A 14,615-nucleotide genomic window follows, 5' to 3' on the forward strand; every position below is an offset into this window, starting at 1 on the left:
GTTCACGTGGCCTTTTGATTTCTGTTCCACTGCTAGCCATAACGTTATGTTATATAGCCAACTTTTAGGCTACATAACATCACATTATGGCTAACAGGAGGCTATGTATAGCCTCAATAAATGGAGTATTTAAAACAATAATATTTTTTAAATTTGAACTACTAGTTCCTAAGATTATCGCATTCTAAGAAACAAACAAACTCTTCATCTTTGTATTATTAGGTGTAGATTAGTATATATTGACTAACAAAGCTCTAATGCGATAGTGAGAATAAATGCTACCGTCGATACCTACTTACAGTAATTCTTATTTAATTGCAACACAAACACTTGTGATAATTATCTACAGGGTTTAAGTGCGATTATAATTTGTTCAGCAAAATGTTCAGAAGAGAACTTTAAATAGAAACTTGTAAAATCTCGTTTTAGATAATTATATTTCTGGTATTGTAGATGGTGAAGATACAGTATTGTATATTTTTAAAGCACCACCATTCCTATTTATTTTAATAAATATTGGATTAAACTAGATTTGAAAAAACGTTTAGTTGACTAATTAATGTAATGTGTAAATAATTGACATTCAGAAGATAAGCTACTTTTCAGATCGCAGAAGACTTATATAAAAAGAAATCATAATCTTTCTTACAATTTTATTCTACTTTACACGAAGTAGTAGAAAAATATGTTTAAATATATTAGAATGGTTTCTAAGCGTCATAATATAATCTGAGTTATGTCGTTAGTGACCCGTTAGTAGTTCATGGTTCATTTTACAAACAAAACAAGAAAGCAATACTTTCTTTCCCGGAATTTTAATGAGCTGTTGACATGAAAATTGATCATGTTTTTGTTTGAACAACAATAGAACTTTCGGTTGAAAGTTTGTTTTTCTCTCATATATTTTTGTGTATGTAATTATACTCGCAGAGACTCTTGTTTTGCTAACTAGTGTGTGAAATCAAGTAAAATTGAAATTATTTAACCTATCTATGTATCTATTCAGTTGAGTATAGGCCTCCCCCTCTTTCCGATCATCATCACGTACGCCATTTTATACAATCTTGCGCTTGCAAAGATTTTTAATAGGTGCTTGGATAATTCGCAATAAAAACTAAAAAAATAAAATCAAAATTTTCACTTACCTCTATCACTAACTGTCGCCTTCAAATTTCCAACAATAGTCCCGATCCTCACATCTTCTTTGACCTTGAAATTGTATCTTGGTTTATCAAACAGCGCAGAACCAACTCCAGCAGGCATAACAGTAACATGTACTACAGCATTTTGAGGAGCTGATAAACCTCCACCATCAGTAGCGGAAATCTCCAAATCAAATTTCCCATTAGCCTGTACCAACGCTGGCTTTGTGACTAAAATCTCTCCCGTACTTCTATCAATCCGGAATACATCGTTCTCATTACCGCTGACAATTCTATAAGTGATGGTACCGAATCTTCCCGAATCAGAATCAGTTGCGGATACAGCAATAATCGGCTCAGTTGATATCCGTCCCTCTTTCAAAGACACGTTGTAATCCTTAACAGTGAAGGCTGGGACATTGTCGTTTATATCAAGCAGTTGGATCTTCACCATAGCGGTCGTCGACAGGCCTCCTGCGAATAAATAATTGGTATTGATTGTTCGTATTGTTTGTAATACTATGTCTAATTGGCAGGCACTTGATTTATGTGTTTGACAGTACTTAGCGACTATTGTAGTCTTAAGTTGGGAGTTTTATTGAAATTTAAGAGCTTTTGATGTTGTCGTTTTCAGTATGTAATGAAATATTGTTATGCCTACAAGAGGTATTGTTACTTGAAATTAGTGTTCTTTCATTTAGCATTGTTAATTTATTAATAACGAAGTTTTTAGTAAAACTACTGTTTTATACTTCTAAATGTTTTAATCAATTAAATTACTGACGCGAAGGCATAAGATATCTATTAAATTGCTTCGGCATTCGAGCATTAAACACATGCCTTCATAACAATAAAACAGAATTGCGTAATTGATTATACAATAACTAGGAGGTAATTAAAAAATAGTTAACTTGAAGATACTTTTACAAGAAATATCTCTAAAGATCTATTATTAATATATCTTTAAAGTACAGCTAGGTTTTACAGTAAGTAATTATTTTGTGTGACCACAAGTCAACTGTAGTGAGTAGTAAAACTAGAGAGGAGTGTCGTAAAGAATCAATATTCTTAAGGAATAAAGATGCAGGTATGGGGAAGGACATAATAAATGATAATAACATCATAGAAATGTTGCTGATTGCAGCCAGTGCAGTATTTACGAAACGTCTGGCAAAAGGTAAAAGTGCATGATTGTATTCATCTCTGAGTGAGTAGGTAATAACAGTTGATTTGTGTTGATAATTAGTTCCAAACCACATGTGGATACAGCAGGGAACTTAGAACTAGCCACTCTCTTCATCACTGTGATAGAAGACCAATGTAAAGTATTGGGATAGTGGTTGTTTAACATAATAGATCCAGGATTTAATTCTACAAATTCAAAACTTTCACATTCGACACCAAAACACAGTCGTCAGTATCTCGAAAAGTGGAAAAAAATTCGCCAAAATTCCATTTGGAGAGACAAAGTCGCCGCTCGGTTGAACGAAATAAAACGACGCGATAGTTGCACAGCTCCCTCTCCATAAATCAGGGGGGGGGGATGACTTTTGGACCGAGACGAACATCATCGGAATTTATTTCGGGACTCACCGATGTGACGGCTTCGAAATCTTTGGGAATACTCGATTTTTGGATTTTATTTTGATTGTAGTACTTTAATGAGTAAACAATTTTCTCATAAAAATATTCAGCAGTAATATTCTCTATCTAAAATATATGGGATACATAAACGTTTATAGTTTAGAGTTTGAATAATACAGCCTTTCCAAATTTAATATTGAATCCTTCAATGTCTACTTCTACACCTTTAAAATGTACAACGCAATACGATATTTCAATTTAGTCTGTTGCCCGAAATAATTGGCGCTTTAATAAATAATCAACAAATTGCGTTTGCCTATAAATCGATACAAAATATTCCTTAATTATTTACAAGCCTCTCTGATCGAGTGTCTCGACCTTTATATACGGGTTAAAGTGACAGAGTCAATCTATAACCATTTAATAAATGGCGAATACCTACTGTAATAGCTAAAATTTTAATTAAATATTCTACTACATAGAATATACTTCGTGACAACGCTGATATTAATATTAGCTGGAGGTAATTAATCTGTGGCACTGAATAACTTAATAATAGGCAAATAAACTGCCAGATTTTATTGTATATAAATACAAAGTGCTGAATTCATCACGATTTATCAAAATGACAACAAGGGTATGAAAAAAGGAATTTCACTTTTAATGTTAACTAAACATAAACTAAAAAGGGAGAAACTGACACTCAGAAACTTTTTTTTGATTAAAATGATTGTTTTTATTATCAAGTTTCTTACTCGCACTCAGCCAACGTGGTTGATTCAAGGCCTAACCCTCAGTTCAGGAGACCCTTGCCCAGCAGTGGGTTCGTAAAGGGTTGAAAAAAAAAACAAAATCAGGATTGAAAATGAGATACAAATTAGTACCTATTTATATTTTTAAGTGATCGTTGTAAATGAGAGTAGTTGCAATTTTAAGCTGGGAGGCGACGGAAATTACAACATTATTATAAGACAAAGTCCAAACAATTTCCGTAAACCGAAACTACACATATCATTGAAACAAACGATGTGAACCAGAAATCACTGAAACAAAATTAAATAAAGATGAAGCGAACAACTTGTTTGAAACGCGATACAATAGTTTATAACGACATGCTCATACATTTTCTATTTCCAACTGTCGTTTAATTCGTACAAGTTTATTGAAATGTTAAAATTCAGATACAGTTTCTAATAAATTACTTTGTTGTATACAAACATTCCAATTATGAAGCAAATTTATGAAAAGATTTGATTAAATATGACTTTGGTATAGAATTTCATAATTCTAACAATCAAACTATGCGCGGTATTTATATAATTTGGGTTAAATAAAATGAAGAAAAACGTGATAAAACCTCACATGCCTAAAAATGTTTGATCACATTCCTTAAGGGCATGCACAGTCCTCAACCCACAAATAGCCGGTGTGGTGGACTCAGGGTCTACCTAACCCTTCACTAGTTCGGAAGGAGACCCTTCCCTAGCAATGGGACAGTAAATGGCAACAAAAAAATGAGAATGAACATAAGTATGAAGTTTTCAAAAGTGAAGGGTTCATGTAACCAATCCGCCTATAAATTGCATGAAATAGGGCCGCATTATAATTTAGCGTCAGACAATTTAAACTCACAATATTGGATCTTGGAGCTAATTATCAGAAAATTAATAAAGCTACTCTCAGGGAATGTTGTTAACCTAGTTTTGAGGTAAATGTGCGTAATGTTAATACTAAGATTGTAGTACAAGCTTTAGTAAGTTTCTAGGGAGGAGGAAGTTTTAATCGATGGCTTAGATCTTGCGTAGCGATTCTTTATAATCGAAACTATCGAGTATCGAGAGTTTGACATACAAAATTTACTAGAAAATAGTTTCTATAACATCCGCTAGAGGCGTTAATCAGATTTTGATTCAAAATTTTTCAATCTAAAAGTCAATGTTGGTTGTCGATACTCGATAGTAGTAGAAAATTGCCCTACAGTTTAGGTAATACAAAATTAATTTCTATTATTAAAGGCAGCCCTAACCTTTGGTGAGGACAACAACATTACCTCTCACTTCAAAAGTAGCTAATTTTAAACGCATATAAATTAATGTAGATTAGAATCTGAACTTAAGACCTGAGTAGTCTCAGAATTGCGACATACCTCTATCAGTAGCTAGGACTGGGAACTCAAAGTCGCTATGGACTTCATAGTCCAATGGAGCTGATACGCAGAGCTCGCCGGTGTCTGGTTTGACGGAGAACTGAGGCTTGACGAAGCTCTCGCCGAGGGTGTAGTTGACGATGGCGTTCACTCCGCAGTCAGGGTCGATTGCTGACATCTGTGGATGAAAAAGAATAAATTAGTTAAATTATATTTTCCTAAAATAATGAGCGTTGGTAATTTAACGCGTAAATTGAAAAAAATCTGCACTTAAGATACATTATAAATAAAAAATGGAGGCGGCTCGACACCTCTAAATAAGTTATCGTTAGTTTAATTATAGATGACGTGACAACCTAGATACCTTTGATAGGGATTGAACACGGAAATCAAGGGACAGGGATGACTGAAAAAAAATGGGGGAGGCCCTAGCCCAGCAGTGGGACTGTACAGGATAACAAAACCAAAGTTTAACTATTGTGTCAACATTATCGTTATATATAGAACTTTTTAATTTATTCGCACAACATATTTCCAGTTATAATTTCTCTTGTCACATGTTAAAACATCATAACATTTGTACGAATTATCTAGAATAACAACTTATCTGTTCAGGATTCATGCTTTACTCCAATGATTAGTAAACATGATAAACAAGACTAATAGGATACAGTACGAGAAATCAATTAACGACCGTTAACCCATCTTTCATCATAAAGATAACTTACTAAGTAAAGTATCTATAACATTACTAAGTTGAAATGAACCAGGTCTGCGAAACACGGCCATATTTCAACCAGCAGTCAGACAGGTGGCCAGCTCTTCGCCTACATATTGCTTGTTTTAGGAAATGTAACTCGTAACCGATATTTTAAAATTAATATCAACGATTATTCACTACTGTTATGGTGTACAATTTCCTGCTATAAATGCGAATACCAGAGAAAGCTGTCAGGAAACTATCGATACATTTAACGCCAATTATAACACCTTTAGAATTTGTTGTAGTCTTTACAAACAAGCAAATTAATTGAAACTTGATTTTAAAGTTAATGTTGTGAAGTGTAGAGTCGTTTAAACAAAAACCTGGTCAGATCATCTAAACAGCATTCACTGCTTGTAATCTTAGACGATAGCTAAACCAGGAAGTCTATAGCCTTCAAGTGACATCTAACAAAGGATGCCTGCTACGACTAATTGCCATCCACAATCCTAGTCGAGATAGCCATCGTAATTAATTAAAGGTATTTAATTCGATGAATTGATCAGAGTTCTGTGAGGTCCAGCTATTATGGGAAGTTACGGGACATTCGATTTGAATATACCGGTATGCGCTTCCAACCTCCGAAGTTATTGTTGAAAGGAACTAAGTTCGAGGAATTTTCTCAACAGAATTTATATGAAATCTTATGCAGCTTAATGTAATCGCAGTAGAAACTAAATAAATGACAAAGGTCCCATATTTATTATTCATCGAAAGCAATGAATAAATAAAACTATTCATATACCAAGCCACGTTTATTTCATCTACATAGTATGCAATTTAAATTGGAAGTGAATGAAACAAAGATATAACATAGCCCTTCATTAATTATTTCGCAGCACACCCCGTATAACGAGAACACGGCAACTGATCTTAAAAGTATTTAAGAAATAAACGCAGCCCAAAAAAGAAGAGTTAACACAAAATTGACCTTTTCGAGAGCTCATTATAAAAATAAACAGTCTAAATACAAGCGAACGATGATAAATGAGAGCTGGGAGACGTGTGAGAAATAAATCAACTGACTTTACATACGGTAGTCACACAATGCGAGACTCAACCCAAAAATTCAATACTATAAGGTAACAAGCGACAAATTGCCTCAGTAGGTGTTAAGTGGCAAAATAAAAGTGTAACAACATCAAAGATAATTAGCCTGAAATCATCTTTTTCTCTTTTACCTCAGTTATATTACGTACGTGACATCGGTTCTTGATTAATTGCATCCACGTCGTGAGCTAAGATAAATTGTTCGTACACCCGTTGTTGAATTCTCAATTCTGACAAGTTAATGGTAAGGCTCAAATTGGTTTGTAATTTATGAGATCGCGAAACGGTGTTAGTTTTAGCGATTCCACTAATGGCTTCATTCTTGTATCTTGTCTTATTAACATTGTTGGTCGATCATTGATATAAATTGCTTTAGTATTGAGACGTTTAGATTATCATTTTAATGTTGCGTAACAGGTCATTTTGAAATTAAAATCGTGTGTAAAAAAATAATCTCTCAGCCTTTTAGGCCACTTAATCTGAAATCCATACATCTTTATAGCTCTTACATGTTCTGTGGTTGAACAGTAAATCATTTTGCAATAAAAAATCTTCACCATTGATCATTTATAAAATATTATCTTTTTTATGTGAGTATTTATCATGTTTACACGTTGTTTTATGTAGCTATTAATAAATCTCACTGATAAATTTATTGTTATCCTTAAACCTGTATGTCTTCAGAGAAAATTTACATACACCCTAATCCATTTGCAAGATTCTGATAGCAAGACTTTTTCTTTTTCCCATTTCTGTCCCACTGCTGGGCAAGAGTCTCCTCCCAAACAAGGAGAGATAACGCCTTGAGTCCACTACGCTGGTTAGGTTACTTTTACGTTTAAGCAAAAGACATACTTTGTATTACAATAAATAGGTGACTACATCGAGCATTCAATTCAAAAAATACGGTCGTCAAGTCACAAATAAAATATTTAATTTCAAATACAGGTAGTCACAATAAAACCTTCAAAATATCGTGTCCCATCATCCGAATTCCCCACGATTCCCGACTTTCACCCGATACAACCTAATTAAGCTTTAGATAGCTTTTGTTTAAAACATTTACTTTTATTCAGACCATTAAGAGGACACGCAATGTTCTGAGAAACATTTGTTGCGATCCCCGAAACAGATGGGCTTACTTTATTATTATTGAGAATACGATTCAGTTGCTGATTGATTTGAACGAAGTTGCATGCAAACTCAGGTTTCAGGCTTTGAAAAGATCAACGGGATTGTTCTCAGCTTTGTTTTCACGTTTATTTTGTGTTCGTATGAATTTATTAAGCAATACATTGTTGGATTTAAGAGGTAAATTATATTTGATTGTGATGAAATGTTTCCTTATTCCTTTTTTGCTTCTGTTGTGAATCTTCGCCTTCTTCCATCCTTTCGTGTCCGATTCTCTTTAATTTAAAACATTCATGCCTATTATTTAATGTACATCTAAATTCACGTTTTGTAAAATGTATAAATGTATGTTTTTGGTCAGGTTTGTAGTACTTATAACCGGCAATCCTGTATGACAAGATGAATGATCGTACCAAGTGGCGTTCTTAGGTCTTTACCTACATTTAAATGAAAATGGCGTGTTTATAAGTATGTATGTGTAAATGTTTGTATTGTATTCGTGCAAATTCCAAACAATGCCTCAACAAATCAAGTTATTCGGATCACTAAATTAATTGCCGCTAACATTTATAGCTTTGGAACTGACATTTCAGTTTTAATGAAGAGATCATTGATAAGTATTCACTTACCACACACGTTGATTTCTTTCTCAACTAAAGTCATTTCGTAATCTTTTCTATCTTCATTTAAATCGCTTTTGACATTGATAACTTGTTTTATGTGATATAAAAGTGACATTTTTGGAATTCAGTCAATGTCAGTGTTTATTTTTATCTTGATTTGGTTAGAGTTATGGATGTACGGAGTTGAGGAAAAGATAGCTTGATTGAGGAAGTTGGTACAAAATCGATGGATCTTCGGTTCCATAGTAACTTACTGATTTTTAGAGTTTCCTGATTTTAATAGACCACCATGTCTTTACCGAAAACTACATATTATAAACTTACTCAATTCTTCAATTCGAATTTTGGTTTTCATTTAACTTATCAAAATGGTGAACAGTAAAAGAATCTTGCGGACCAATAACACGGTCTTAAAATGACAACATAAAATAACCAACAAAGTATCTTCCTTATTGACCGCACCAATATTGATATGACCCAGTGATGTCTTTATTTCTTCTAAAGTATTAAAGTGTTAAAACACTGACCCAGCATCTGTTCCATCCACGAAGCCCCACATACTTCAAAATATGAACGTCCCGATAAGGACTCGTGATCGTTTCGCGACACTACGTTTTATATTTAAATTTTCTTACAACGCCATATCGGCTACCTCAGTGAGGGTGCCAACAATGAGATTTATTGCACACTCCAGCCACTACTTAACACTTTAAAAACTCAGAGTTGAAATGGTAAGGATATCTCAATTAGTGACTTTTATGTGCCGCTAATGTTCAGATTATTGATCGAAGGTCCTCTGTCGGTGAGTGTAACTGGAATAAAAGGTGATTCCACTAAATATACGACCGTAGATATCAAAACGAACAAACATTTTTCAATAAATTCCTCCAATAAATATGTACGAGAACTGAATATAATCGCATGATACGCACATGTCCGTAAAGGGCAACGCAGACATAAAGTATTCACTTCCTAGAATCTCTAAAGTAAACTTGTCAAAACTAAAGACACATAAATTCCCGCAAAAAGGAGAAAAATAAAGCAAGAAGCACAATTTTCCATGTCCCCAACCATCCGTAAATTCAAACACGAGTTATTTAAATTCAACTTACGCATTCGACTGGCTCATCTAAATAAAGCGAACATCTGCCTTGTTTACTTTAAAACTAAAAAAGGCATAAAATAAAATGATTTGTAACAAAAATAATAAAGAAATTCTTACTCAGTTCGGCCGTTGGTAAAGGACATTGTAATTCAACCTGATTGGCACACAATAATGGTATCAAACATAAACCATTTAAAAATTGTCTGAGATAAAAGTAAAAAGGCGATCGGACGACAGTGGTGTAAGGAGCAAATAAACTTTTCAGGGGACAATACCTGGCCTGGACTGCCGAGGATTTGTAGTGCCATTAGTTCAACAGCAGGAGCGAGATGCCATTTCGAATTGAGCTTTAAATCAAAGGGTTAAAGTCGAAATTTCTTATAAAGAAGAAGGTGGATAATTAAAAAATGAATCAGAAGTTGTGACCTGCATACTTGGGCGACTATCACTTTCTTTTGTAATTGGTTTTAATTGATGATATTTGGAGCGAGCCTTAAAATGTGTAATTTCAACGACCTTAACTTTCTTTGTGAAATAAATGGACAAGTTTCGCTTGAACACGTTAGGACGACAATTTCTCGACCAATTTTATATTTGCGCTCCATCGATTAACTTCTGTATACGTATTTAAACGCAAATCCTGTTTATCTTTATTAAAAGCCACAGACCAATCATTTTCTATAATAAAACTCAAAAGTTCACATTATGATACAGTTTTATTGTAATCTCAGAAAACATTTACGATCAATCAAACAGGTGATTTGCATTTAAACTTTCAACACACGTCGTCATATTATTATCAAGTCAATAATCTCCTAGTATATCATCATTGAAAGCATCGATAAATAAGAATACCAGATCGAGACCAGAAATGTCTTTAAAAATAACATTTCTTAACTCATCGGTTATTTCTTTAATTGAAGGTGCAGACTTGCTGACCTTTTCCTCGGTTTCATTAAACATTTCATTGTGTTGCCCATCGCAAGTTATATGGGGCCTTTATTTTAAAGAATTAAAAGGATTAATATTGTTTTAAGCAACGCTGTTTCTGTATCTGTTTGGTAATCTGATTCTTTTCGTATCTTATTGTTTTGTTTAAATAGATTGGATTTTTCAGTTTTATCTGTAATGAGATCCGTTTTATGTAACCTTTGCTTGCATATGTTTGGTATTTCTGAATCACCATCCAATGCTCGCTATAATCCACGTATTTTTTTAGACGCACTAAGCTTATCCCAGCTTTACCAACTTGTTTTTTTTATGCAGTTACAGCACCTACATCTTTTTTTAGAGTACCACCCTATTTTAACGAAACAAAAATCAGTTTAAATATTCAGTTCTGTTCGTAACGTAGACAAACAGACAGAGCAATTTCCTTACCATTTGATAATAGACTAGTAAAGTAAGTATAGATAAATAATAATCCTAGCATGTTCTATCGTAGCTTATTAACAAACAGCCCTTTTATACCGAAGGGAATCGATAGTCTATAACGGTACAGTAATGGGCAAAATCTGTCATAAAACTACAGAGCCAGCACGATTTTCCACACCTCATAAACATAGATATTATGCTTAAATAAAGCCATTGATCTATGAATTGGCAACGGTTATTTCATAAATTATGTGCTATTTTAATAGGCAGGACGTTATAGGTTTCCTTCTTTTATTATATATTTAAAACCTTTTTCCTGTGCCTTTATCCTTGGTAACTGACTAAAATCTAAATCGATTTTATTTTCAAAGAAGGCTTGCCATTTTCAAAGAAGGCGTATGTAGCTATGGTTGTGAGCGCAAGTTATCTCAGCAAAGTCAAATGTAACCTGCGTCGAATCATCAACTGATTGGTAATATTAGAAGATATTCAAGCAACGCGAAAGGTTCAAAATACACACTATTAGAACTACAGTAGCGGGATATTCTACAGTGGGTACTATCGACTATTGAGACTTTAAAATTCAAAATGGAGTAGATTTTTTTTATGACGCTGATTAAATTTTTATACAAAATTTGTCGATAGTTAGTCAATAGTGGATAGTCGATAGTAAAAGCAAATTGTCTGTCAGTATAGTAGCACTATAAATACGTACGGTAAGCACAATTTTATGTATGGTATGACCATAAAGCGATATAAAAGGTCCAGTAGGTATTGTGGGTGACAATGAAGGTTGCAAATAAAATCGTTGAAGCATTCGAAGGTAATATTGTCATCGTGTTTCTTGACCATTTTGGTAATGTATTGTTATTTTTTTGGGTTTGTATTTTGGGTGGATTATTTTTATTTTAGAAGGTGGATGTATTTCATTAATATATTTGGTTATTTAGTGAATAAAGGAACTGTAGCGATTAACTACCACTATCGAGAAATTTTGCATAGAAATCTGATCAGCGCCTCTAGCGGGCGCCTTAAAACTTATTTCCATTTCAAATGTCAAACTCTCGATACTCGGTAGTACCGATTGCAGAGAATAGCGCTACTGGTGATTTTTAGAAGAAAAGCAAAGAATAAAATTCACGAAAATAACGATAGAAATTTCAAAAATATATCAAAGGATTGTATGTTACACTTGTCAATTTAATTAAAAGAACAAGTTTATCAATGGCATTTCGTAAAAGCGTCTTTAAAGTGTAATTTCACACATTTTTTGTTCATTCATTATGCAATAGCGCAACACTCGATGCTCATAACAAGTTGATTAGAAAAAAAACTTTACAGCCTTCTCAAGTTCATGACATTGACACCGAACAACCACAGACCACCTCAAGAGGGGAAAAATTGTTGAATGCTCAGAAAAGTATTAAAAGCGCGCGTGGGAGATGAAATGATAAACATATGGTTTTTATTGTGAATACGGTCATGTTCGCGAGTCGTTTGCAAAATGTTCATACGGAAACGATTTCGTACTTTAATTTTATTATCCAGATTTTTTGTGAATACCTTTTTTTTAGTTAAGTTTATAGTTGAGATTCTTAATGTTTTATTATTGATGTTTGCTAAAATACGGCTTTTCGTCCAATCGAGGGACAGTGTGATTAGTTAAACTCAAAAACTTTAAGGTAGATTTTCATGTAGTTTTCGTAAATGGACAAAGCAATACATAATACAAGATTTATAAAAATAGTAAATTTAACCCATCAATGTCCCAATGCTGGGCAAGGGTCTCCTCTCGTAATGAGGGAGGGGTTAGGCCTTGAGTCCACCACGCTGGCCAAGTATGAGTGAAGATTTATGTGAAGGTATAAATATAAATAATTAAAAACTTATGTAGAGTGTCTAAAATATCATAAGAATAACTTGCTAAAATGTGATGGTAACTGCCAAAAATTTTAGACCATAACAATGTCTCCTTGTTCTTCTTATAACATAACAAAATCACTCTAATTAGAGATCCTATCATGATACGAAGTGTCGATGCACGTCAACGGGCGGTGTGTGAACGCATTGCGGAAGGCGTTACTCGATACGCTTCATATAGACGTATAGGCGTATCAATACAGTGTGCGACCCGTGTCACTACGCTGCGGTCACAACGTGATTATCTGTGAGCTTTCACAGGTTAATGCTGTTTTAAGGTTGCTTGATGTTTTTTGAAATATTGTATTCACTACTGCTGTTAAAGATTGATGTTTTAGTATGTGATGCAGTATACAGTCAGGTCCAAATGTTAGAGCAGTCGTTTTATAGAGCTTTTAGATCTGACTATACTTTGCTTTTTTATATCTTCACGCTTTAAACATCTGTAGGGCAATTAAAATGCGTCGTCTATAGTGTGTTTGTTTTTGTTTTAGGTGTGAACTTACCTGTATATATGTTTCACATTACTGCGGATTTTGAGTTTAATAGAAATTAGAAAATCACATCTGACACTTCTTCCTCTCTCTCTCTCTCTCTTCCCGACCCCTCATTGGCTTTGGCAAGGAAAGTTAGTACTTTTCTTTTAGTGTCAATTTGAATAATAAAAGTGAGGTCGAGGTTATTGAAGACAAAAATTGCACTGCAATTTTGCAATTTGAAATTTATCTTTCGTTCTTTGCTTTGTTGAGTAACCAGTCATCACTTCTGGTTTTAAATCAAATACAACTTATGTGTACAAAATATTTGCTGCTTAAGTACTTTTATACACAAAAGTGCCTTCAAATATCACCCGACGGTGTATCTTTTGTTCGCGTTAGTTAAATTATTTACATTTCCAAATCCAAGTGTAAAAATCGTTGAGTGAATACAATATTTTTAAAAGAATATCCAGTTTCATTTGCTTTTTGGCGTCGATTGGTGACATTGTAATGTGTTAAATGCTAAATATATTGTGACACTAATTTGTTTCGTAAAGCTTAGGCAGGTAAATTATATTTTAAGAATAAAATATTCGAAGCAAAAATATCTGAAGTCCTTAGAAGATTTTTCTAAAAAATATTGATTATAATTGATCACTAATTCTCTTACATACATATTTTATAAAATCACGTTTACTTAGGGGTAGGCAGATTCACTAACCATAGTATAATATATGTTTCTTTTTTATTATATAAACGTACGTTTTTTTGAAACGTAATAGAAGAGCATTTCAATATTTCAGGTAAATAGTCCTATATAATATGAAAAGTGCTAAGTTCTTCTTAATTGGTAAATCTATACTAATATTATAAAGCTGAAGAGTTTGTTTGTTTGTTTGTTTGTTTGTTTGAACGCGCTAATCTCAGGAACTACTGGTCCGATTTGAAAAATTCTTTCAGTGTTAAATAGCCCATTTATCGAGGAAGGTTATAGGCTATATAACATCACGCTACTGTCATTAGTAGCGGAGTAGCAACGAAAAATGTTATAAAAACGGGGAACAGTGACGCAAGCGAAGTTGCGCGGGTCAGCTAGTTACTTATAAAATTAGGCAGTGAGATCTCAGCTTTATTTTTTTAAACGTTTTTGTTTCTGGCTATGTGTGTAGGTGTTTGAATTATATTAATTTTAATTACTTTTATAATACAAATAAATATCCTCGTATTATTTAAGTGTGTATGCAAAATTAACAACATTAATATGTATTTATTATGATTTAGATGAACATAAAAGATTA

At 33.4% G+C, this 14,615-nt stretch overlaps 1 protein-coding gene across 1 annotated transcript in view; it reads right to left on the minus strand.

The window, feature by feature from the left end:
• Positions 1 to 14,615, minus strand: part of ds (dachsous cadherin-related 1) — a 312,970-nt gene that overhangs the window by 31,266 nt on the left and 267,089 nt on the right. Inside the window, exons 3-4 of the mRNA XM_076118750.1 lie at positions 4,873 to 5,050; positions 1,146 to 1,616 (exon numbers count right to left, since the gene is read on the minus strand). Of these exons, the coding sequence (XP_075974865.1) occupies positions 1,146 to 1,616; positions 4,873 to 5,050 (649 nt within the window). The remainder of the gene's footprint in view (positions 1 to 1,145; positions 1,617 to 4,872; positions 5,051 to 14,615) is intronic.

Source organism: Anticarsia gemmatalis, chromosome 9 (assembly GCF_050436995.1).
Source record: "Anticarsia gemmatalis isolate Benzon Research Colony breed Stoneville strain chromosome 9, ilAntGemm2 primary, whole genome shotgun sequence".
Lineage (NCBI taxonomy): Eukaryota > Metazoa > Arthropoda > Insecta > Lepidoptera > Erebidae > Anticarsia > Anticarsia gemmatalis.